This window comes from Haliotis cracherodii, unplaced genomic scaffold, assembly GCF_022045235.1.
Source record: "Haliotis cracherodii isolate W230 unplaced genomic scaffold, xgHalCrac1.p SCAF_18, whole genome shotgun sequence".
Lineage (NCBI taxonomy): Eukaryota > Metazoa > Mollusca > Gastropoda > Lepetellida > Haliotidae > Haliotis > Haliotis cracherodii.
Genome location: NW_027266273.1, coordinates 18,432,710 through 18,460,424, shown reverse-complemented (window position 1 = coordinate 18,460,424; position 27,715 = coordinate 18,432,710). Strand labels below are relative to the sequence as shown.

Sequence of the window (27,715 nt, the reverse complement as noted above, 5' to 3'; positions counted from 1 at the left end):
TCTATTTTCCAGTGATGAATCAGCCCATTCTAATCTGCCGTGTTTGAACACACGAAATGGAAGGAACATATATCTTGTGATTGCGACTGAACAAGTCCCTTATCTCCGTCAACTGTGTCAACAGACCCTCCACATACTGGCTGATCATCAACACTACATTTAGTACTCTCGACTCCAGCAGGGAATTGCCCGGAAACCCTCTCACCTGGATAAATGTCATTAAAATGAACTCAACTCCGAGAACTGGTGCATTTAGATACTAGGTTTCTTTAATACTTGTGACAGCCAAAGTGGTTGTCGGCCCCTGACAATCGTGCTAAGGAGTGCCAAGCAAAGCACACACATACCAACATCTTGCTGGGTTGAAATAATTGCGCACAAGGTTAGTAGAGACATTTATCCATCTACTGGAATATTATAAGATAGGGATAGACGATAAATATCATTTTACCTTTATATGTAATTTCTATGAGAACACAACGTTTATCTGCCTGAAATGTTTTGTTATAATCCGAATATGTATAAGTATATAACGTTTTTGTCTTCGAACAATGTAAGGTTACCAAGACATTTATGTAAATATCTATGTCAAGGTTATGAAATGGAATAATATGATGTAAGCTGTTTATGAATTCATCTAACATTGTAATATGTATTTACACACTTTCTCTGTATATGGGCCAATGGCCATCATACGAATTAGACTTGACTCACTGACTAGTGAAAGCCATATTCAAGTATTGATATTCACAATGACATATTTTTATGATGAATCAAAATTTAATTTCTAAAATATGATTTACGGTTACATCTTATGTATATTATTTAACCCGTGACCCTTCCGCACGGAATGCACTATTTCTGTATACATTCCATTTCACGATAGTTTCATGACACGCATATCTGGTACATGTGCTGTTTTCGGAATGGATACAGGTAAAACAAGCTATAGCTGCATTCCAAAGACTTAGTGACAGGTTGTATGTTGTTTCGTAGAGTGATTGTAACACCTGACATTACATACTAATATCTGTCTATTTGATCAACAAATTCTCATTATACAATGTGATGATTTCTGTTGGATGTATCTATTTTTTAAACTTGTTTATTCCAACTTAATTTCAATGAATAACAATTTAAGTTTATTACATTTTTTAAGCGATGTGGTCACAATATGTTTAGACTGAAAGTAACTCTATATGTTCGGATATCTAAAAATGTGAGTTTCTAGATTTCCCGATTGAATTATCTTTCTCAAATTTTGGGATAGAAAGTTAATATTTGCATTTCCAGAGCAGTATGTCTGTAATGAATAGAAAACAACAACACAAACTCAAACTTTAAACTGGCAAAGTCAAAATCTGGGGCAGTAAATATTATCTGTAAGTTTAGGCAGACCAAATAAGAGGCAACCGAGTTACCTAATAAGGATAATCTGAAAGTGTTCTCGCTGTGGATCACGAAAAGCAACAAAACATTTTCATTATCATAAGATAGCTCTGTTAAAAGCCTTGTACGATTCCAACGATATCATAAGAATTTGTTTATGAATCAATATCAAAATAGTAATGACACCAGGTGTTTGCGTAAAGGCGAGCGTATCTTGCCCCATCAGTGGCACCTGTCACAAACACATACAAAGGCATGTCAACTGTTCACTTGAAACACATATGGAACAAGGCATAACAGGGTATTGCATTGGACACAAATTTGTTTACTGCGGTGTCAAATTTGGAAATCCTTCACAAGTCTAGCATAAAACATTTTGAAAGCTTTACTAAGGCTTCGAATGTTTGTTTTTTTACCGTGATCAAACAACTTTTAAACAAGAGTCGTATTGAAATCTTCATTGAAAAAACACGCCGGATTGTATCTCAAAGTTGTGAAATGTGGGCACGAAAGCCTAGCTCTGCTGGAACATTGTTCGACATAAAGGGGCAGTTGGAAAGTTGAAGTCCCTCTTGTCATACAACCTTGTTTTTTCACCACTCTGAATTATTATGCATTGATCTAACTATGAAACAGATGAGGCTGTAACATTGGCCGCTGGTTCAGGTGAGTAAATACGTGAAGGGTATTGCCTATTTGATGGTTATTGAGCGATATCGCTATCGATTTCGATATACTTGATGGTTAAGTTAAACAATTTCCCTTGCTTTGATTAATATCGTCATCAAGAAACAGGTCAGCAAGAATCGGAACACATTTGGTGCAAATTGGGTGCCTACTTCTTGACTTAATATCCTATCCCACAATACATCCAATCAGTGAGGAAGTCCAGCTTTCACACAGTTTTCTCAGTAAACTTCAGATTACAATTGGTTCACTTTTGACAAAATGGCGTGAACCTTTGAAGAAAAAGGTGCAACTATAGCTATGGTCACCACATTTTATGACAAATGTCTCGAGGAACAAGGAATGGATTTTCGATAAAGTTGGGCAAAGATTGACCAGTAGGTTCGTAGAAGTATCATGAGTACTGACAGCCACAACTAGAGGAATTTACATCATAAGCTGCCAAGTCCAAGTTCTGCAACACATTATTATAATTGACTTTCGTACAGGGAAATGAAATTGGGTGGTTCCTAAATTTGAAAGACTGTGGTTCAAAACAAATCTTGTGTAAATCTTGGCCCCTTAAAATACTGTTTTTTTCTGGAAACATTAACGTCAGAACACACATGCCATATGGATATTCCGACTCGTGTACAATTCACGAGAAATGGGCCAAAGCAGAAACTGGACCCACAATTTCAAACAACCTACCCTCAAGGCTAACTGTAATATTGCAACGATGACAACAAATTACCACGCTAATGTCTCGCTCTAATGATAACTCCCATGCATCAACCCGTGTCCTTTAATGTTCATACAGTTACCTGTCTACATGTACAGTGATATGTTATTCGTATACCACGACTCTTGTCTTTTCCCATACAATAGGTCCTTCCCATACTGTAACATGATGTTTGCTTCCCAGAACTGTGACCTCTATAGTAACCTGTCCTGTAAGTAAACGTATTTACTAAAACATAACTTCACCATGGTAATATGTCATACTCAGAGATCCGGTACATTGGTTCACATAAAAATGGTCCTTCTCATATTGTGACATGTACTTCCCTTATAGTGGCGTGTATTTTCCATATAGTGGCGTTTACTTTCCACATTGAAACATGTACTTCCCAAATACATTTAGTAACTTGCACATCCCATTTAATACCTTGTACACCCATATAGTAACAAACACTTCCCACATATTAACAGTTACTGCCCATATAGTACAATGCACTGCACTTATAGTAACATATGCTTCCCATACAGTACCATGTAGTTCCCATATAGTAGCATGTGCTTCCCAAATAGTAACATGTACTCCCCACATGGTAACTTGCACTTTCCATACAGTAACATGCACTTCCCATATAGTACCATGCACTGCACTCATAGTAACATATGCTTCCCATACAGTACCATGTAATTCCCATATAGTAACATGTGCTTCCCAAATAGTAACATGTACTCCCCATACAGTACCATGTATTTCCCACATAGTAACTTGCACTTTCCATAGAGTACCATGTATTTCCCATATAGTAACATGCGCTTCCCAAATAGTAACATGTACTCCCCACATGGTAACTTGCACTTTCCATATAGTACCATGTAATTCCCAAATAGTAACATGTACTCCCCATACAGTACCATGTATTTCCCACATAGTAACTTGCACTTTCCATACAGTACCATGTAATTCCCATATAGTAACATGTGCTTCCCAAATAGTAACATGTACTCCCCATACAGTACCATGTATTTCCCACATAGTAACTTGCACTTTCCATAGAGTACCATGTATTTCCCATATAGTAACATGTGCTTCCCAAATAGTAACATGTACTCCCCATACAGTACCATGTATTTCCCACATAGTAACTTGCACTTTCCATACAGTACCATGTAATTCCCATATAGTAACATGTGCTTCCCAAATAGTAACATGTACTCCCCACATAGTAACTTGCACTTTCCATACAGTAACATGCACTTCCCATATAGTAACATGCACTTCCCATATAGTAACATGCACTTTCCATACAGTACCATGTATTTCCCATATAGTAGCATGTGCTTCCCAAATAGTAACATGCGCTTCCCATATAGTAACATGTAATCCCCATATAGTACCATGTATTTCTCTTATAGTGACATGCACTTCCCATACAATACCATGTATTTCCCATATAGTAGCATGCGTTTCCCAAATAGTAACATGCGCTTCCCATATAGTAACTTGCACTTCCCATACAGTACCATGTATTTCCAATATAGTGACATGCGCTTCCTAAATAGTGATATGTGCTGTCCATATTGTAACATGCACTTTCAAATAGCAGCATACACTTCCCATATTGTAACAAATACTGTCCGTACAGCAACCTACACTTCCAATATAATAACAGGCACTTCCCACATAGTAATTTGCACTCCCAATACACTTCCCATACAGTAACATATACTTACCATATAGTAACATGTACTACCCATGTAGTAACATGCACTTCTCATACAGTAACATGACCTGCCCATATGTTTTGTTTGTCTGGTTATGTTATCTGCCCATATAGTAATATGTGCGTCCCATATAGTGACTTGCATTTCCCATACAATACCCTGTACATACCTATAGTAACATGCACTTCCCATATAGTAACATGCACTTCCCATATAGTAACATTCACTGAACATAGGGGGCACGGGTAGCCCACTCGTCTTAGGCGCCGCGAATCTTTGTGCAGAGTTGCGTCCCTTGGCCACGCCAGAAACCTATGATTGTGGGTTTCACCGAAGTGGTAAACGTCTGAGACCTGCATCACTTTGGGCTTTCTTCCCACATTAAGCTGATACGCTGTGCTATAACTTGAATACTGTTAAAATCGGCGTTAAACCCAACACACTCATTCACTCACTGTCCATATAGTAACTTGTACTTCCCATATTATAGCCTCTACATCCATATAGTAACATAAACTTTCACTATAGTAACATGGACTTCCTATGTAGTAACAGGTACTTCCTATATAGTAATGTGGACTTTCCATATAGTAAACCGTACAACCAATATAGTACAGTAACATACAGTAACAAAAAAAACACATATTCAGTTTTCAGATATATAGATGACCAACTGACAGACCACTGTGTATAATGCGTAATGATGGCAGCCTCAGTATCCCGCTGCACGACAGCAGGGGTGACTTCCCCTCCATGTCGAGCAACATGACATCAACTCTACCTCAGGGCATCAGCATATGTCCAGTGATGAGGCTTCTTAGCGCATGCACAATTATTCAGATGGACATTTGATTGCAATTATGCTTTTCAAAGCTCTGTCTAAATCATTCAAAAAATATTGTAGAATTCAGAGGAATTTACTAATTATGACACGTCGATTGTCAATGTGATGTGCGATTTTATCTCATACTGTGCCCTTTTCGTGGAGTTTTCACACTTCTACCCACTGTTTCGGCAGATATTCGACACTAGTTATTCTCTCGTTGACCGTACAGTTTGAATTTCCTTTACAGTAGCATGTGCTTCTCATTTAGTAACGTGTACTTCCAATATAGTAACATGTATTACCACTTCTGTTCTGTATCGCAATATGATCTGTATAAAATGTAGTAAGAGGGGTGAGTGAAATGTTTTGGAGCCCATCTTTGATGAACTGCGTTGATGGAATTGGTGGCGGATAAATCTTTTGTCAACATAATTCCTCTGAGGCACCCAACCTTTGTGACCGATACTGGGGTGCCTGGATCCCACTGGTATAGAAGGCTACCTCCCGGTCATGTAATAAGTCCAGCAGAAAGTATCTCCATTTGTATCATGCTTGCCAGACACTTCTTTCTTCAAGTTTGGGAGGATGTTGGAATCAGACGGTACCAAATCTGGTGAATACGGGGAGGTTCAATGAGTTTAAAGCCACAGTCATGCTTTGTAGTCATGGCGACAGAAAACCTATGCGGTGTAATTACTTGGTGGAATAATCACACCTTTAGTTTTCCACGACGTGTAGCTTTGATATTCTCAGCAGATTAGCATATTTTGGCTAGTAATGTTCTGACCTTTGGGGAAATAGTCCAACAGGAGAAATCCACCATCCGAGATACACACATTATTTGTTTTGGATGCAGTCTGTAAGCATGTAAATTATTGTACACAGTGACCTGTTGATATCCTTAAAAAAGTTGTCACAGAAAGTGCTTGAAAAAGAATTATGCTTTAAGCTGTTGGATTATTTTTTGTCAGCCTGAAAAACAACATTGTTGCAAGACGCTTTTTAACGAAAAATATTTAGGCTCATGGTTTTAATTTAAAAAAATGGTTTTGCAGCTGAGGCAGAAAAAATATCAAATTTGCTTGGTGGCGGTTGAAGGTCTCCCCCTCGATACTCTCTCCTCCCATCTTTAACTCTACTGCTCACCTCTTAGCAGAGGCAAAAGAGAGAGTATCATCCCCTAAAGGTCTCACCTTGTCCGCATCTGTTAGCCCTTTCAGTTGGAGATACTTGATGACAGCGCTGTAGACAATTTTTGATATCTAGTCATTTTGATGCTTGCAGAAATATGTTGCCTGGTTATTTACTTGCTTCGGATGCAGCCATTTAGCGTGGAAAGCATTGTACGTAATACACGCAAACTGTTACAGGTGTACTAGACATCTATCGTAGTTAGGGTTAGAACCTTTCATAATCATAGTAACATATTCTTCGTAATGCGCCTTTCTTATATAGTTTGGATTTACACATTATTCATTCTTCTTTTAATATTCACAATAATCGCTTGATATGTAAAAGAGAAATCAACACAAGTCATTTCCCTTCCCTTTTCTAATTGACAGTGAAATATCCATGATTTAAATAAAACTTCTTTAAAGAAACGATATTGGTTGAATTTGAATTTGGAAAACAGTTTCATCTTCACTATCTTCATCCCAAGTAATCGCCAGTACAGATTAATCCAGCAAAGACAAACGGGCATTTCGGCTTTCGTGGTTCTAATACCACTACACGATCACTTCTACTACAGCCTCGGAGTAACTAAGCTGCAATTGTATTCATAAGTGTTAGTGAGGGGACACGGGTGGCCAAGTCATCTAAGGCGCAGCAACTCGCTGGGCAGAATTGCGTCCCTTTGGACGCTCCATAAACCTATGATCGTGGGTTCGAATCCCGTTCGTTCCGACCATGATTCTAGGTTGTCAACACCATACCCGTGCTCGTATGTTTCACCAAAGTTCTGAACGTCTGAGACCTACACCGTTAAACCCAGGTCACTCACTCACCCCTACCTGAGCGCATCATTTGACACGATTATTTTGTTGTTATCAATTATCATAAAAACAATGTACAGCAAACTTACTATTTTAACGTCAGTTAGACGAGTGACTTTTGTTTATTTTGCATCATTCACCACTGGGAAACAGTATTTAATGTCTCATGTTCTTCTTTGAATTACCATTCAATTCATACGTAATTACATAGGTGTCTCCTCAAAAACTGTGTTTATTAGGACTCGTGTAGTTCAAAACGTATCTAACGAGAGGATACGTATTTCTGTATGCTTGTTAACCTGCCTAACACGTAAAGCTGTAAATAAACAACTGAAAAAAACAACAAGCTGCTCTGTAACGCAGCGAGCTGTTACCACGACACGGCTCTATACGACTACTTGAGAATCATATACATTCTAGTACATGCGGTCTGTGGTCAAATCTCCTGGTATTGTTAACGGTGTGCGCACGTGGGTTACACATGGCAATTCCAACCACAGGACCATCAATGCAAATCCGTATACGTTGAAATGACAGGCAGGACGTGGTGTCTCACCTTACAAGGACTTAATACAGCACGTTACGAGTATCATAAACAAGAGTGGCCTTGCCATCGTTACACGTCGTGGAGTAGCTCACAAACATACCCGTGTATCCGGGCCTAGTGTTACATAGCTCCTAAGACATAAAGATCCACCAAAGGTTCTTGGTTACAAGCAGATAATGTATTTTCTGTCTCCCGGCGTAGTGTCCTGATTTACGGTGTGTTTGTGGAAGGTAGGAGCCTTGCCTCACCTTGTCGGGCACTGCCATAAACAAATAAATAAGTTCGGCATAATATCAGCTGACTCGTAAGAGGCAGATAGCATGTGAATTACATTTTTTAGGTTGCTTGAAACGTGAAGGGGTTCTGAGTGATATAGCTTTATATCATTTAGTAAATAATGATAATTTAGGGAGCCTTGTGTGTCATGTATAAGTTGTGTGACCATGACAGAGATATGACATATGCTGTACTGGGATAACACTTCCTCGGTAAAGTACATATTCTAGTATTTGTTTGAGTGGAGTACCATCCGGGATTCGAATCCACACTCTCGGCGTAGACGTCCCAATCGTCAGCACACTGACTAGCGATTAGCGACTTACTCTGAGGACTAGAGTTTTTACTTTACTATGAAAGTTTTATCCCAAATACAGCATACGTTACATCTGACCACTTTCTAAAAGGCATTGTCTATTTATAGATAGGTGACATCTAGTGAATGCGTGAGTGCGTGCGTGTGTGTGTGTGTGCATGCGTGTGTGTGTGTGTGCTTGCGTGCGTGCGTGCGTGCGTGCGTGCGTGCGTGCGTGCGTGCGTTCTCCAGCAATGTCAGAACGGCCGTAACAGTTGTTCAAAGCTTGAAGAACGGGTGTTCAGTCGGCTCTTTGGACAAGCTTTTCGGAATCTACACGTCCTTCTTCACCAACTACAGTAAACTACGGTTATAACGAACTCAAAGGGACCACTAACTTTAGTTTGTTATAACCGTAGTTCGTTATAAGCATATATACAGCATAACTCTAGCGAATAGTCGGGACATAAAAATCAGTTCGTTATATCCGTCAGTTCGTTATAAGCGTGTTCGTTATAAACGTACTTTACTGTATTGCCATGCACGCATACTTGTCAACAAGTGCACCCTCGAAGTGAAATCTACGCTACATCATAAGGATAGATAATTTGTTAAGAATGAGTATTTGTAAGAAGACATAATTCTTCTTCTGTAGTTGAACGAACAGTAAAGTATATATGTGTTTTTATCCCAGATCAATTCGACAGTCTACGTACAAGTTTGTCGAATTCTGTCAGAGGTGAGTCCTGGTGAATCAAGCATGCGGTCGTGTGTGCCCATCCTGACAACGTTGGCACTGTCAGCGTGCTACGTCTACGCCTCCCCTCTTGTGTGCCTCATCTTCTGTTCGCAAGGGGATGACTTCCCCGCCATGAAGAAGCTGGACCACTGCGACTGTGCGAACGTGGACAGATGGACAGATGAACGTGGACAGATCATCAGATTTAAAGGTTGGTACTTAGGTTGGAATTCGCTCCTCCTTAAGGGGAATATCTTTCGATGTGTTTGTATGCATTGCAAAATAAATCTAATTGGTTATACAAGGTGGTAAGGCATTAGATACACGTACGTGTATCAGTTGTGTTACTTGTGATAATAACTATATGTGTTGAATGATTCCATTCCCTCAGATCACGAGGGATGCGTGGCCACTAACCTATAGCAAGCCTAGTTTACAAGGCTTTGGTAATAAGGCTAGTGGATACTCTTGCCTCGGGAAGATGGATTATCATTTGAACAAAATTCTAGCTTCCTGTACCCTCTTACTGTTACTTATGTTCATGTCGCTTTACCTCTAGACATCCGGGAACGGGCTGCGCCCCAGGAAAACCTCACTCACCACTCCGGGACGACACCTGCGCCTGTTACCACGACAGACATATGCGACTATCTATGTTCGATCCAGCTGGGTGGAGACGCCTGTCACTGCAGTATCCCAGGGCTCCCAGGGAGGAAGTGACGTCAATGTTACACAAACATGACGTCATTATGACGTCAATGAAACGTCAGCTGTAGTGTCATTGTTAAGTCGATAAACTCGGACGGTACCGACTGATGAATGTTATAAAGTTGATATGGAATGTAAAATCACATTTTAAATGTATTATGAGATTACAAAGGATGTACATATGCTGATTAATTATCTTGTAAATTATTTTGCATTGTCATCATTTCACATATTGCCCACATGTCCTTACATCCAGTCAATTATCATCGGTACTTTGATCTCTGAACTAAAATACATGCTCTGGCTTCATATGTATGCACTCACCATCTTACAAAGAGGCAAAAACCCACCATCATCCCTCATCATCCAAACCAAATATGCTTCAGGGCTGATGATTCTATTAGAGTGATATTCAAATTACAATTTCATGTTTGTCGCAGAGTCCGACCATAAGAAGATAAAAGACATGATTTAATCAGCCATTTTATTCAAAGATATTTCAGTTGCTGTGCTCTCCTTCCCATACGAGCTGACAAAGGTCGTTTAACATCAGTGTTGGTTAAGTAATCCAATACTGATATTAACAGATTCTGAGAAGTAGGCTTTTACCTGTACCAAGTCGCTTTATGCAAAAACATTAACTTTTTCGTCTCGCACTAAATCTTCCATTTAATTCGAGAGCAATGCTGTCAGTAAATCCAGATAAGGTCGACTATCAAGATTTGAAAGGCGTTTTCTGAAAATAAAACTCGAGAAACCATGTCGAAATAGTGTAATTTATTCGTAAAGAGATAATTCAGTGCGTCTGGCTGCTGATGAGGCGATTTCATCAAAGCCAGCATCATAGGAAAACTGGGATTCAAATATTGCTTGTTGCTTCGTCCAAGGGAAGATGTGTCCTCATCTCGAGGACATCTCGAGGACAGGCGGTCCACCACAACATCTTTATGACACTGATAACCTGTCTGGGAACCGAAGTTACAACCAGTAAGTCTGTTTTGACAATATTTTGTCCGAGATGCAGGAAATAGAAAATGTAAAAAACTTATTTTTTTTACAAAATGATTTATTAGTATTTCGTGTTAAAGTTCACTGCGTAGAAAGAATGCACTTCACTATAATTCGGTACGTACACATTGCCTGTCATGATTCATCGAAAGAACGAGCTGTGATAAGGGCCTACTTTGTCTCCATTATACGCTACTCCGCTTTTGATAGGGAAATTTGTAACCTTTCCATGATGTACAAAATTGATTCTTACACGTCACGTGTATATTTAAATAAAATGACATAGTTGATTATCCCTATCAATTGTTGAGTAGTGTATCAGAAATATGCCATATCCTCAGAAAACGTTGTGAAAGTTAACATCACTGTAACAATGTCTTTGACCGAGGCCGATTTTCTGAGATGCAGTCTAAGTCAGTACAAACATGGTAACATATTCCCCTTGGGTAGCAGATGTGCTCATTCTACTACACTTGAAATCTTCACTCATTTTAGCCATATCATTTGCATAAGGTTTAATATTGCAAGCGAGAGAAAGAAAAAGCAGTGCTTATCATATCAACATGCCCCATAACATTCAAAACAATATGTAAATAATTCCCGTAAATTTATAATTGACATTTCAAGTGAGCCATAACCTCATTCTTTACAACATAGCGTATTCGCACAAATACATGTGAGTTTACATATAAGGGTTTATAACATAAAGATCTTGGAAATGATAAAATACCAAATTTACAGCTGTTGTGTATAATATGTACATTGTTCCTTGGAGGTGTGACACCTTTTCTGTCGGGGAACTGGGATACTGGTGTCAACGCAGAGGTGATGGGTGCAGTCTCTGGCTGTTCTTCCTGGTTAACACCAGGTGTTCCGACACAACTGAGGTGTTCGATTGTTCCCTTGCTTATGGGTGACTCATTCAATGAATATTGAAAAAGCTCTATATACATAAAAGTCATATCGTGAAATAGAGGTTGTTTTTAGCATCATGCACCAATGGCCCAACTATTACCTTTACGCACTGGGCCACAACGTTAAGCCTGTATCATACTGCGCACAACTAGAACGCAGCAACATTAAATGCACATGTCTTTGGCATCACTGAAATGCTTGACGTCAGCTTCCGTCAGGTTTGAACGTTGAGTGGTTGTATAGCCCTTCTGCCATTAGCTTACTGGCAAGAGGTTTCTCGGAGGACGATGACTTTTTTAACTTCGCCCTTTTATTCTGGAACCATATCTTGATCTGTGTTTCGTTGAGACTGAGTTGTTTTGCCAGCACACGACGTCGATCCTCGGACAGGTAGTGGGTGTCGTTGAATTCATCACGGAGCCTGTCCAGTTGCTCGGTTGTGAATGCTGTCCGGGGCCTCTTCTCCTCTGTGCTCTTCTCTCTCTTCCTCATCTTGCGAATACGGGGACCTGTTGATATAAAATATTGCACATGAGTTGAAGATCGGCAGTTGTACACGTCGATTTTATTAACTTGTCTGTTTGGTTAATAGATAATTAGAAGTTAAAAACCTTTAATAAGGGCGGTACGGCTCCCAGTATTTGTTTGTTTGTTTGTTGTTTAACGCCGCTCTCAATTCCAGCTGTTTGACAATGGCTCAAAGTAATTGAGTCTGGACTAGACAATCGAGTGATTGACATCATGACATGACATGACATCACGAACGTTTAACTTTTCGCAATTGGTTTCAAGTAGGCCTTTCTGGGCCAAGCTTTGGAATACAGTACCACAAACTTTTCAAACACGTCACAATACCCTATGACGTAATTCGTGAAATTGTGTTGTCAGATACACCGGCGAAACAATGCCCTCTGACGTCACCACAATAAAGCAACATATCATCTGAGGTTTATACAATAAACGTGTAATGTCAATGGAATGTATGATCACTATATATAAACAAGTAAAGATTGATGTCCACTTTCCACTAATTAGTTTCTTATTTCTGTCGTAACAGATTCAATTGGGCGTAAAAGACAAAATAGTGTTGAAAATTGAATAAATGGAAAATTTACTGAAAATCACTGAAAATTACTCACAGCAACAAAGAAGGTCAAGTTGAATGTAAACATGAAATTATCTAATTGTCCGATGTGTAATTAAAAACATAAGGCTTTATGATAAAATATAAATATGGTCTATTAATGGCAAGTAATTAAATAAACATGTTTTTCTTTCGTAAGTAGAAACTTATAGTGTTAAATGACTCTCAATTATCAAAATGCCTAAATATTTCAGTCATTTTACAAACAGACTGAGAAATATGTGCATTTATTTTTTGGCGATAACTAATTCCAAACAGTTTTATGTTGAATTTCCTCATTCAGTGACTCAAAACTATAGGATTAAAACAAACGAAAATGAAAGCATATAGTGTTTGGGGCTTCCTATGCTAGCATACTTAGCCACATGTTACACATTGACTGTAACAAAACAGAGACAGTTACCGCCCCACCAGTTTGAATGTAAGTGTTCCGAATGCTACCAGTTATGCTGTAGAAGGAGTTATGCACCAATAGCTGCACGCTACATGTTGGAGGACATATCTCCCATCCAGGCACATATCCTATATTTCAGCAGAAACAACGGGAATGCTGCTAATGACAGAACAGATAGTCCATATGACAGGTTGAGAATAAAGAGGCACGTACTCTTAATTAACATGGTGAATAACACAGCTTGACTTAAACTCTCAATTAAAACACTGACATAGTCAACAGTCGCTACGTCAATTTCGGGGCGTTAATTTCATTCCAGTGAATTCGCCTGTCGCTTTGTCGAAACGCTTGTCAACAACTCAATCTAAGCGACATATTTGTCCATGTCACAAGCGACAACATGTGCTGTAAATCATTCTGATTGGCTTTTGGCGTGACCCCCAGCAATACATCATGGCCGGTTGTGAGAAACTGAATGTTTGCAAGTTATTGTTTGTTGTGACGCGATATTCTTTATGAGAGTATTTTTTTACGGTTGATATTTTTTGAATTCTGTTTTTTGACAGTTGTTCACGAGAAAGGCACTGGTAGGTGATCTATACGCAGTTTCGGAGAGACGGTCTAATGCACTCATATCGACATACAATCCAATTTCAAAACGCACATATCACACCTTAACAGTAAGGATTCCTTAATAAGGCTTAGCCAATAAAAATACACCCTGACAAAGGCAGAGACTATGTTTAATGTTCTTTTCATTGACCTTTGAGTCATTTCATATAGAAAACAAATTGTATCACAAAGAATGTTAATGGGGAATTATTCTCAGGATAAATTTGCAGTCTCAGCAAGTTTACCTCAAGCTTTTTCAAACCCCTCTTGTTTCTCATTGTATAATGCACATTAAAGTGACATATAGTCCATGAAATATAGCTATGAATGAGGCTAAATGAACTAAATCTGTAAAAGACCTCTCGGTTATTGAGGAACTCTCAAGTCTTCTATTTTTTTTATCTGAAAAGGGGGTGAGTATAGACTGCTAGTGCTAGTGCTGAGAATGGGGTGAGTGTAGACTGCTAGTGCTGGCACTGGGAATGGGGTGAGTGTAGACTGCTAGTGCTAGCACTGGGAATGGGGTGAGTGTAGACTGCTAGTGCTAGCACTGGGAATGGGGTGAGTGTAGACTGCTAGTGCTGGCACTGGGAATGGGGTGAGTGTAGACTGCTAGTGCTAGCACTGGGAATGGGGTGAGTGTAGACTGCTAGTGCTGGCACTGGGAATGGGGTGAGTGTAGACTGCTAGTGCTGGCACTGGGAATGGGGTGAGTGTAGACTGCTAGTGCTGGCACTGGGAATGGGGTGTGTGTAGACTGCTAGTGCTGGCACTGGGAATGGGGTGAGTGTAGACTGCTAGTGCTGGCACTGGGAATGGGGTGAGTGTAGACAGCTAGTGCTGGCACTGGGAATGGGGTGAGTGTAGACTGCTAGTGCTGGCACTGGGAATGGGGTGAGTGTAGACTGCTAGTGCTAGCACTGGGAATGGGGTGAGTGTAGACTGCTAGTGCTGGCACTGGGAATGGGGTGAGAATGGAATGGGGTGAATGTTTACACACCGGTAGCCTGGTTTCCCTTTTCGCGAACACCTGTTGTCATTACTGATTTTCAGCGATCCTGTCATATAATCTTTACCATTGTTTTGTCTCTTAAGCCAAATGTAACTGTACCGGCAGATACTCGCGAATGTGTTTTTTTTAAGAAATGCTCTGGGGTCCGTAAGAAGGTCCGAAGGTGGTTATTCTTAATACATTCAGACAATGTCTCAAGTTTATTTATAGCACTATAGCACCGGCCTTGTAATATTATCGGAGGTGGGCTTTGGGAGTTGGCATACAATATTTTTCCAGTATTCTGGGAACTAATTATTTTTAAAACAAGACTCCCATCCCACAAGGAAATATCAAATTAGGGCGCCAGATTTAAACAGTAGACCTAGTATGGACATGAGCACAAACTTGTCGAGATCAGTACCCCTTTATCTTTTATTAAAGCTCTCTACAGCCGATTTAACACAGAGTGACTAGGATGGTCAGTGCACACCTAATTATCCCTATATATATTTAAAGACAAATCTTGCAATGTTTGGAATGAGAAGAATGTGAATGTATTCCAGTTAAGTTATTATACTACTATTATTACTCTACCGTTATTCTACACAAAGCATGAACACTGGAATATTTCTGCAGGTGTGTTTGGCCACGTTCAAATAGGCATATACAAACATGCTTTCTATTTGGATATGACAACTACATGTGGCTTTAACAGACAGGTAGATGACCATGTTAATAGCTTGTGACAGGGGATCCCCAGCCTGGCGAGAGATCTCTATAGAAATTAATAGGACGAAAATAACTTCTGATAGTTGAGATAGACAAGCACCGATAGAGATACACGCTATAATTCAGCCCTAACGTTCACTTTTCTGTATGTGAAAGCGAATGTGACGGGTTTATGAAGGGCTGGGTGTTAGAACATGACTACCGCTGAGGAGGTGATTAGTCAATTAAAGCTCGCGGTGTGCGGGTTTCTAGAATTCACTCCACACCTCTGTGCGTCTTTTCAGAAGAGAAAAAACTCCCCTCCAACTGTGATTCCTCGGCTTTTCGTTTAATTTCACCACGAGACTAGCGACCTCAGAAATTAATTGTCTTCTTACCAGGCGGGTATTTCAACACGGCTGACAGAGCACTTCCTGTCTAGTATAAGACTTGATAGATAGGCGGGGAGGAACTGCTTGTTTGTTTTTCTTGTTTCTAAAACTGTTTTGTGATTGGAAGGAAATTTAGACAATGGTATGTTTACACAAATAAAGAAAGTCATTTGTTCAATGTTCATTTACATAAGTAGGTTTCGCCTTGATTTAGATGTTACATTACAGTTGGGAGATAGTTAAAGTGCAAATAGTTTGTAGGGCCTAATAATTTATAACGTGAAGCTTTTTTAAAAATAATTCTCCAGCAGAGTAAAAAGAAATCCTGTAAGAATTCTGTGCATTAGACACATTTTTCACTGTTATTATCAGTGTCATCATCATCATCATCATCGTCGTCGTCGTCGTCATCGTCGTCATCGTCGTTATCGTCGTTTAATGCCCATACACAGTCACGCTACATTCCTGTAAGTTAATATAACTTGGAGTCATTTGAATCATTCACTATGAATGACACATCAATGTCATATGAGGATGCAATAAAATACAAATACGAGATCAACCCGAAAATATAAAACAATAAAGTCCTCGCGTCTATACAAGGACTTTCCCGAGCTAATTATCTTTAATCAAACAGGTAGTATTACACCCAATTATACAACTTAAAAGACAATTAGGAGCGCCCGATTCTTTCGTATTACTACAATAAACTACGGTTATAACGAACACAATGGACAACTAGATTTAGTTCGTAATAACCGTAGTTCGTTATAAACATATATACAGCATATATACAACAAATGGCCGGGCCTTTGCCAGATTAACTATATCAATATGAACAAATCTGGTAATCCGTTATGTTTTTGAGTAATATAGATGTCGCATTTAATGTCTTTATGTATAGTGACTAAGAAATTCAGTCAAAATGTACATCGACTGAATAATTCACTCAGTATGTATATCGACTGATTTAATCAGGCAATGAACATATTGACTGAAATTTTCAATCAAAATACATATTGCATGGAAAATAAGACTGGATTTCAGACAGATTGGCTGAAATGAATTAGACTCCTTGGACAACTACTCCCGGTCTTGTTATACGTGTTGTTTCGTCAAGACCACCATGACAATTTGAAACGTGACCTCTCTTAGTGCTGCCGAACATATCGTAGATATGTGTTTCTTTCAAGTGACGCAAAATACTCGTTCTTGGCCAATAATGAGGACATGTTATGAGACACTTTGTAGAAAGTTTATAGAATTTCGGTCCACTTTATCGTATAGATCACTGTCACCTACTGTTTTGACATGTAACCATTGTAATTATCTGGCTTCTAATCAGGGCATTTGCTTTGATGAGGAGACTGCGTCAGGTCACCGGTACCTATTATTTGACTAATTAACTATTGGGCGTCTAATCTGTGTTACTTATAATTTATCAAAATAATATTAATAATTGGTGATGTATTGACATTCATTAACATCTTCCCGAGGTAAGGGATTTAATTGACCATAAAAATCCAGTTTCCACCCTTGTCGAACTAGGCTGGAATTCCTGAGTAATATTTTGGCTGGCCTAACGAGGCAGTGCTCAGTCAAATCAAAATTGCTTAACGAAATCGACATTCGGTTCGTAAACAAGATGGCAACTCCAAGCACATTTCAGTCGATTGCATCACTTCGGGCTTTCCTCCCATATTAAGCTGACACGCCGTGATATAACTGGAATACTGTTAAAAGCGACGTTAAACCGAACTCACTCACTCACTCAGTCGATTGTAAGATTTGTAGAGCACGTGTGCCGTCAACTGGGCGTCGACAGATCTTTTCATGCACGTGATGTGAGAGATGGAATCTGATTGGTCAATGTGCGGGACACAGGAATGAAGTAACTCGTAATAGAAAGTGATGGTGCAACCATTGAGACACGAAATAGTTCTTATGGTCTTGAGAAGATAATATCAGATTGCTTCCAATATATTGTGTAAATATATACTTTCAAAAGTTACTTTGATCATCATAAGATCAACACAGATCTAAATAAAAATGAGGAGAATAAATTAAGGAATCTAATTCATTTGAGTCAATCTGTCCTACATCCAGTCTAATGTTTCAGGCAAACTGTGTAATGAAAATTTCAGTCAATATGTACATTGCCCGAGTGAATAAGTCAATATACAAATTGACTAATTCTTTTTGTCAATATACATATTGACGAATTCTAGACGTTGACTGCAACATAGATACCTAACTCTCTTTCTTACAAATCCAATCGTTACAACAGATTATTAAATACGTTTTGGAATATATAATTAGAAGTAGCCTAATGTGAAGAAAAAAGACTAAAATATAATGTGTATATGATCAAACGACACATCCAAAATCAATATCAATATGTCTCAAGTATTATAAAGCAGATATATTCAAAACTATTCTTAGGAATGACAATTCCAGATTTAAATTTCGCATTTATATAAAAAAATATATCACGCGTTTTTGCTATCGAAATTAGTCTGAGGAAAATGGTTTGAAGCCAGTCGTGCCTTATCTGTGTGATCAGGGCAAACTACGCTGACATGTGTGAGCCCGACAACGTGACAAATAGGCTGTTGTGCTCACACAGTTGCTCTCACTTCTCAATCTACTGCTTCACGATCAGTTCATTTATCAATGTACAAGAGTAACATGTTTATTTTCTATGTAATTAGCCATGGATTTCCACGTCAGATACCAACATCCTTGATTCGAAGATTATTCCAAAATGCAATTGAGTTTCACTGGTATCCGCGATGTTGTTACACAGCAGCAACTGTGAAATGCATGTTCAGGCCTATGTCAGTGATCAGTCCCGCTCACACAGCTGCCTCGTGGGTGTGAATATGACCCCAGTACCCCACGCCAGTCCCAGGGCCAACATATGAATACCACATGGTGTGTGACCTGGTTGATTGTGTAGCATCGTACCCCGACGGTGTGAGATAACATTTGCTGACTTCTGAATAAGTTACTCACTCACGACAGCTAGAGAGTCAATGTAATTCGAAAATGGATTTTTTGTGTGTAAAACGTTATTAACTGAGGTGGAGTGTGTGTGTGTGTGTGTGTGTGTATGCGTGAGTGAGTGTGTATGTGAGTTTGTGTGTGTGCGTGTGTGTGTTGTGTGTCTGTTGTGTGTATGTGCGCGTGTGTGTATGCGTGTTTGTGTATGTTGTGTGTGTATGCGCGTGTGTGTATGCGTGAGTGTGTATGTGAGTTTGTGCGTGGACGTGTGTGTGTTGTGTGTGTATGTGCGTGTTTGTGTATGTTGTGTGTGTATGTGCATGTGTGTGTATGAACGTGCGTGCACGCTTGTGTGTGTGTGTGTGTGTGTGTGTGAGAGAGAGAGAGAGAGAGAGAGAGAGAGAGAGAGAGAGAGAGAGAGAGAGAGAGAGAGAGAGAGAGAGAGAGAGAGAGAGTGAGAGTTTGTCCTCAGGTTTTACCAAAACAATAAAATGTCCGCTGCAGATGCTGGATGTGTAGTGAGACAAACTCCAACTGATCAACCCCTCATTTCACAGAGGAAATGTTACGTGTATTGAAGCAGCGACCGACAATATATTCCTGACAAATTTCGACATCCGATGTTGAGAACAATTACTGCAGACATGTTTCCCAACACCTTATGTAGTGAGAGTATGTACTTGCACTTGGACACGGTCCGGAACCTTCTGTAATGAGCATCGACTAGCGACTAGTCACGTTACCTCCACCTTACGTCGTGAGAGCATCGACTAGCGACTAGACACGTTACCTCCACCTTACGTCGTGAGAGCATTTGTTAGCAACTAGACACGTTACCTCCACCTTACGTCGTTAGAGCATTTGTTAGCGACTAGACACGTTACCTCCACCTTAGGTCGTTAGAGCATTTGTTAGCGACTAGACACGTTACCTCCACCTTACGTCGTGAGAGCATTTGTTAGCGACTAGACACGTAACCTCCACCTTACGTCGTGAGAACATTTGTTAGCGACTAGACACGTTACCTCCACCTTACATCGTGAGAGCATTTGTTAGCGACTAGACACGTAACCTCCACCTTACGTCGTGAGAACATTTGCTAGCGACTAGACACGTAACCTCCACCTTACGTCGTGAGAACATTTGTTAGCGACTAGACACGTTACCTCCACCTTACGTCGTGAGAGCATTTGTTAGCGACTAGACACGTAACCTCCACCTTACGTCGTGAGAACATTTGTTAGCGACTAGACACGTTACCTCCACCTTACGTCGCGAGAGCATTTGCTAGCGACTAGACACGTTACCTCCGCCTTACGTCGTGAGAGCATTTGCTAGCGACTCGACACGTTACCTCCATTTTATGTCGTGAGAGCATGTACTGTAGCGACAAGACACGTAACCCCCACTTCATGTTGTGGGAGCATTTGCTAGCGACTAGACGCGTTACCTCCGCCTTACGTCGCGAGAGCATTTGCTAGCGACTAGACACGTTACCTCCACCTTACGTCGTGAGAGCATTTACTAGCGACAAGACACGTTACCTCCACCTTATGTCGTGAGAGCATTAGCTAGCAACTAGACACGTTACCTCCACCTTACGTCGTGAGAGCATGTACTGTAGCGACAAGACACGTAACCCCCACTTCATGTTGTGGGAGCATTTACTAGCGACTAGACATGTACACGTTCCTTCTAACTTATGTAGTGAGAGCATTAACTGGCGACTAGACACGTTTATGTGAAGATGAGTGTTTGCCATTGTGAGAAGGGTACGTCGCTCTGGTGTTGTTGGGTAGCAAGCGGACAAGACGATGCAATTTTCATATGATACTCCCGCAACTGTCGACATGCGTGGCACATAATTGAGATAATTTGAAGCTGGATGACCCCATGTTGATACAGAGGCGCAGCAAATTGACTTCAGCTTGGAACCAGTTGTGTGAGTGTCATCCTGTGCTAGAAGTGGCAGAGAAATAATTTGCCTATTAACGGATGCACGCTTCAGCGAAAGCTGGGCCTTGAGAAAACAGTTCATGCATGTGTCATTGCAAGTCTCCGATGCCTCCACTACAATTGGACGCTGGCATATGATGGCGCGGTGCCTGGTGGGATAATACAATGCTCTATAACATACACACTCAACACGCGCCTATCAGGGGCAAGTTTGCTCAACGCCAGAAAGGGAGTGCAAATATCAGTCTTTCTAGCATATGGTGATTGCGCTGCCCTGAACGTGTGTCTGGTGTATGATGCATGAGGTGCTGAACTTACCATAAGCTTGAATTGCAGTTAGTATTTGTTGTAGTACAATTAAATTGCATTAAGAAACGTATCGTTACTTTACTGTAATACGTCATATTCCTTTTTGAAATTATTCGAAGGCTAAGGGTGGTATGTAAAACCGTTTTATAGTTTTCTATATTTATACAATTAAAGTACTTTCAAAACAGGGATATTGTAAAACGTCTAATTCGTTTTTAATAACGTTTAAGGGTCAAGGATAATTTATATAACCGTTTTCATAGTTTTATTGTTCTTTATATAATATATCTTATCAAAAAGAGAGTGGCATTGTTGTAAAAGGTCAAGCACAGTTTTGATAATTATACAAAGAGGAAAACACGTACAAAGATTGGTTGAATTGTTTGATAGGTATTACTTAGAAGTTGGTGGATGACAAAGAAGAGATAATATATGGATAACAACCACTTTATTTACTGATAACATCTCTACATCATAATTATCGATATCTCTACTTTGTCAAAGATAGGTTGTGACAATATTGAAACGCGTCAGATTCGATGGCGTTCTTATACAATTATTCTAAGGGTAGGGACTGATATATAAAACGGTTTATAATGCCTAATGATATGATATGATGTAGCGTCCTGTCCTCCTTCCCCGGCAACGCCTAGAGACGCAGGTATAGCAGGTTGGTCAGCTCTTTACCGGGGGTGCAGTAATATATCAGATATTCAAGTCTACCCCTGTATTCACCCTGTCCATGACCAGTGTACGTCCTGTCATTCCCCTGTAATTAATAGTCCCAGGCCGCTATCATAGTGCCACGATTCTCAGTTGTCGGCATATTTCTTTATTATAGGCTTTTTGTTTGTCAGTATAATTGAAGGGATCTCATTTCAAACGCGAATGTCGTTTGGGTACACGAGACAAGTACAACCGGCAGGAGCGTCTTTATACATAACTAATGTAGTTTAAATGCTACATAAATTTGCCAGCTATTATGCCTTCATTGTGCGAAGTTAGGAATCAATTGTAACTTAATTATCATCTGGTCCTGTGTTCATTACATACTATATAGCATTTATACATGACGAAGCCCCCCGTGGGGACCCAAGCTTAGACTACGTCTCCAGTAACCTATGCCGGTGGCAAAAGGCGATAAAATGTATCTGGGACGTGGTTAGGATCGATGACTTGGTTGATTGCGTGTCATCGTACCCCGACGATGCTGCTCATAATATCAATCACTGGTTGTGTGGCACAGACTCTATTGTTCATATATATATATGGAATGCTGATGACTGCGGCGTGCGGCGTTAAAGAACAAATAATGACAACAGACAGACACATACTTTCCGACACTATTGTATCAATATATAGTCATCACATTCTGACATTCTTATGAAACATTTCGAAACAAAATTAGCCGTGTTCCCGTTAACATAACGAGAAATGTCTCCACTATTTTCGACACATTGTTTTCTCATAGGCGTGTCAGGAAATCGTAGGTTCGTTCTCAGTTTTACCTGTCGTGATTATATTTTAGGTTTGTCATCACCATGCCCGTGCTCGTGGGTTTCATAAAACTGGTAAACGTCTAAGACCTGCATCACGTGGGACTTCCTCCCACATCAAGGTGATGTAACGGAGGTAATATTACTGAGATACTGTTCACATACTGTCAGTGCAATTCCGTCTTCTATCTTGCAGTATGTTCTCTATCGACGGCTAAATACCTCTCATCTCCACAAAAAATAACCATCCATACCCTCCAGTTACACTGTAACACGGTATTTTAGACACACCTGGTGTTGGCAGGAGGATACCGTGAACACATAGTCTTCTGATAACGTATGTTTTTCTCTTCCCAAATGTTTTTCTCTTCCCAAATGTCCTACGCTGATTTAAACGTGACTGAGGGATACCTGTTTGCTTCCTTTGACATAAACTGCGGGGCAAAAGAACAACTTAGCACACATATGGAAATTGTATTTTGACCAAATAATTACAAACGTTACCAAACCGTCACAAGGATGAACAGTCGCCAAAATATAGCAAGCTTCAGGTCCAATATCGCCTATGATACCCGTATCAAATTCATCACCACTTTAAACTGGGTGTATTCTATCTTTTGCCTGGCAGTTTAAAATAGATACATTGTATGGACTTTATCATAACTATCAGCGGTGCGCTTATCCCGGTATTGAGAGGGGCGTTACACATCACTGCAAACTCAACTGGAGAGAAGAAGCATTGTGGCCAACATCAGCAACATGGAGTCCCGGAGTGGCTCAGACCCGCTTTGTGTCTACAATGTCTGTATTTCAGTGCATTCTCCTTAAAATATCGTTCATTTTACTTCAAAACCAAACTTGATACCAATCTTCCCTGATGTGCATGGTGAAAGTGATGGAGAGTGGAGGCCTAAGATGAACGCACGATATGCAGATACATCGCTAAAAAATATGTCGATTTATAACACGTATGACTTTGTAATTATATCGCATCTGTGAACATCTCGTCCTCGACAATACGTTGCTGATGACAATGATGGATTAAGTTAATCCTATTCTCACCACTGAAGATATAAAACCCTTCTCTCAAGTTGAGATGGGTAATATTACAAATTTCAAAATATGCAAATGCACCACTGAGAAATGATATGACGATGCATCAGTGCGTATATAGGGGATGTCAAGGAAGCAGATAATATGATCGTTTATTTCAGATTGGTTTCACGTGAATGTTTGAGTAATTAAATTCTTTAATTGAACCAAATATATGTTTTTGACGCCGTTTCTTTGAAAACAATTTAAGTACGGTTGCTGTCACAGTTGGACACAACATTTCAACGTTTTATAAGGTTTTCGCAAAATTTCCCTTAACTCTATTACAGTGCAGAAAAAACATAAAGTTTGTAATAAATGATACATAAAAGTGTATTCTAAACACAATGTAATTTTCAACCGCATATCAGGATCAGTTATTACATTTAATGTTATCAATATATTGAACGATATAAATCAACATCCTCATTTCTACAGTAAGGATTTTGCCAAGAGAAAATTAAAAACAGTGAATGAAGAATATGTCCTCCATTGTGGCTCTGTATTAAGTGGTGAAGGGTTTGCCCCCTCGTTAATTCAAGGATTAATTAGTTATAACGTGCTGCCTGTACACGTTGAATATTGATACTTTAAATGTCTACATAAATCATGCATAAATATAAAACATCAACGGCAGAGAATAATCAGCCTCAATCATCTGGCGAAACAGGCACTCCATTTGGCGTATACGGCAAACTAGCTGTAAACATTATATAAATCAATCATTGAAAATTAATGATGACAAAAAAGAAAATAAACACCTGAATATAAACGTACAGTAATGTTCAATAAAAAATTTGATATTGAGAGTATTACAGGGCCCAGTACAGATATATACATGTATTGCAGACCTATATATGCATTGTGGGCAGAAATGCTTCTTCGTTTCACAGATGGATATTCACAAGGTTTGCGTTGAGTGACAGATATTTGATGATATCAGTGGTCATTTTTTTTTATCTTCGTTACAGAATCTCTCTCGTCAAACTCCCCCTCTCAGAGCTGACACGAACAAGTATCCAGTGCCACTGACGACACTGTTGATCGAATCATTCTCCGTGTCCATATAGTATAACGCCCTCAACACGTTGTTCGATTTACTCATTGCTTTCTATGTATGTTCAGATCGGACAATTACATGAATTTGAAGACATGACTTTTTCAAGAAACCAATATTGATAGATAATACCTTTTAAACAAGTAAATAGCAAATACACATATGGCATAGAGGGTTGAAATCATATATTGAGCATTTGTAGACATGCTTCGTAGAAATAGAAACATCTATTTCACGACAAGTGCCTACCTTGAATGCTTGTAGATGTTGCAAACACTGGGATAGGATCCCACATATGTAGTGCAGTTTAGCCAAAATAGATTATGTTGTAATATATGTTGACAGCAACACAGTAGTCATGACAAGGAGAATTATAGATGACAAATACTTTATTATACATACGCAACATTTCAGAGCGCCAGACAACTTATTGGGCAAGAATCGTTGTGTTTGTATTATAAAGAAGTTATTATCCATAATACTCTTTGTCATGCATCCAACTGCTAAAAGCCTATAAAGACTGTCAGCGGCATAGTACATAAATATAACGAACAAAATCCTAGGCCTCCTCATAATCATCAGAGATCTCTGCTAAAAGCAGAGTTCATTGTACGATTCCAATTGTTTCATAAGCATGTGTTTTTGAATCACCATCAAATCGTGATGGCACCAGGTGTTCGGGAAAATGCGAGCGTATCCTTTAACGCATGTCATTTTTAATGAACGTAACTTTAATATTAATAAGCATTTTATCTAAGAATACCTTTGTTGGTGTAGAATGCTATCGCTGTGGATAAAAGACATAGTTTTCATAGACTGTTAGGATCATACATTCATCATGATTTTGGAGAGACTTTGATCATCAGACAAAGACATGCCATGTAGCGAAGTACATGCTTTTAGATAAGTTATTGGGGGAAAAGAAGTAGGAGGAGAAGATTGAGAGATGGATTCTGAAATAAGGAATTCAAGCCATGGAATGTGTGAAGGATGAAATATAGATATCGGCTGACGTGGTAAATTCCAGGTCTTTTGTAAGATATTTGTAAAACATATCTCATTACTGAGTCACAATGAGTATTATTTGCAGGAATGTAGATATACTGCACAATAATGTACGGAAAGTGACTGTTTACATAAATATGAATTTTGGGTGTGCAATTAATTCGATCCCATCATTGATTGAAATACAGGAACACTTTTTTACAATCTACGAAATCTCCATTGTACGATACCGATGACTCGTGATCATGAGCAATGTTTTAATCTTCACACAATTTATTTAAATTTCGTAGTAAGACATGTGTCAAAAAGTTATTTTCTAATAAATTAAAGAGTTGAATGATATTAAAATATTTGGTATCAGTAATGGTGCATTTGGTTTCACCTGTTAATTATAAGCACCTAAAATATACATGAAGAGAGTTTAGTGATCACGGCACATACTTAAAACATGATAAAAATTGTTTTTATTTAAAAAAACACATTCCACGATGGAAAGATTACATTTCATAATATAATTTTCATAAATTATTATTGCATATAATCCAGTTGCGTATTTCTACATTCATGATCATTGCCACAACCATGGTGTAGGTAGTTTTTACATACTTGATTTACAATATGTATATTATGATAATGCCCAAATGATTAATGCACTATTTGTGAAGCTCGTCGAACACTATATTATATAGTATTTGGCTTACCTGCGGATGGTCTGTCGGAGTATCGGGTACAGTATACCCAGGCAGGCCACAGGTTCACCTTCCCCTCCCCCTCGCTCTGACGGTGCGGCTCGGAACCTTGGCTACCAGGGTGCTCGGGTGAGGATGAAGGGGACCCACCCCGATGACTGTCTGGTGATACCGGGTGGGTGTTACCTTTTCCGAAGTCAGGTCTGAGAATGTCTTCCACAAAGAAACGCGTGTGTTTCATGTCTCGTCCGTCAGTGTTTACCATCAAATGGTCCTCCTGTGAATGTATCTTCAACTGAAATGAATGTTTTTGTGCAACCATAGTTTGAAGGGCAAGCGTCAGGCCTCCATGCTGCATCTGCCCGCGTGATGGAAGGGATGCTATCATCACCTCTAATATGCTTGTCAAGCTTACAACAGTTGCGCTCCAAAATGGGCGGAGCGTCTGTCAATCATTCTTTCAACAACCAATCAAACAGCATAATTCCTCCCCAACCGTTCCCGTCTCGCGGCTTCCGTCAATTGATGCTTGGCAAAAGGAGAACTTCATTAGTCGAAATAATTTCCTACGACGGGTCACTTGAAATTGAATATGTGAAGTGTTAGTGGGGTACTTTGAAGGTTGTGTTTGGCTACAATGCCCCTACTCTCAGTCATCTACCCTCGGGGGATAAACATGGTAAACATCTCTCAACCCGCCGACAATAACAACCATTCACAGCACACGGGTAAACACTATATAGATTACTTTCTAGTCTATTGTTAAATGACAGTCATCAAACGCTAAGGAGACATTTTGTTAAAATATGTTAGATGACTGAAGAAGCATAGCGGAGGTTGCTGGAATATTGTTAAGTAATTTGAAGCTTGAGAATACGCGATAAGCTCGTTATTATAGGAACATGTTTGGGTAGACATGCATACTTGTCAATAATACTGGCCCATTTCAGAATGTACATTTCTGTTCTTATCATTCTGGTGCTGACATGCAGAAAAATATCAATTCAGTGAGCTTCCCCGCCACAAGGTACACAAAAGTCT

General features: G+C 39.5%; 2 protein-coding genes across 2 annotated transcripts; one reads left to right on the top strand and one right to left on the bottom strand.

The window, feature by feature from the left end:
* The first annotated feature begins 166 nt into the window (after positions 1–166).
* LOC139465344 (uncharacterized) lies at positions 167–10,088 on the top strand. The gene is made up of 3 exons (XM_071247047.1): positions 167–382; positions 9,148–9,403; positions 9,752–10,088. The coding sequence occupies exons 2-3, from the start codon at positions 9,214–9,216 to the stop codon at positions 9,910–9,912; spliced, it is 351 nt and encodes a 116-aa protein (XP_071103148.1). The 5' UTR covers positions 167–382; positions 9,148–9,213; the 3' UTR covers positions 9,913–10,088.
* Positions 10,089–11,625: 1,537 nt separating this feature from the next.
* Positions 11,626–27,062, bottom strand: LOC139465343 (homeobox protein engrailed-1-B-like). The gene is made up of 2 exons (XM_071247046.1): positions 26,687–27,062; positions 11,626–12,332 (listed from the first exon to the last, which is right to left on the bottom strand). Exons 1-2 carry the CDS (start codon positions 27,060–27,062, stop codon positions 12,028–12,030), a joined length of 681 nt encoding a protein of 226 aa, XP_071103147.1. The 3' UTR covers positions 11,626–12,027.
* Between the last annotated feature and the right edge of the window lie 653 nt (positions 27,063–27,715).

What these genes read in the sequence shown, in the direction of transcription:
- LOC139465344 (XM_071247047.1), top strand. Translation starts at nt 9,214, where the DNA reads ATGCGGTCGTGTGTGCCCATCCTGACAACGTTGGCACTGTCAGCGTGC. An exon ending in ACAGATCATCAGATTTAAAG is followed by an intron (nt 9,404 to 9,751) that starts GTTGGTACTTAG and finishes CTTTACCTCTAG; the next exon opens with ACATCCGGGAACGGGCTGCG.
- LOC139465343 (XM_071247046.1), bottom strand. Translation starts at nt 27,062, where the DNA reads ATGATAGCATCCCTTCCATCACGCGGGCAGATGCAGCATGGAGGCCTG. An exon ending in CTCCGACAGACCATCCGCAG is followed by an intron (nt 12,333 to 26,686) that starts GTAAGCCAAATA and finishes TTATATCAACAG; the next exon opens with GTCCCCGTATTCGCAAGATG.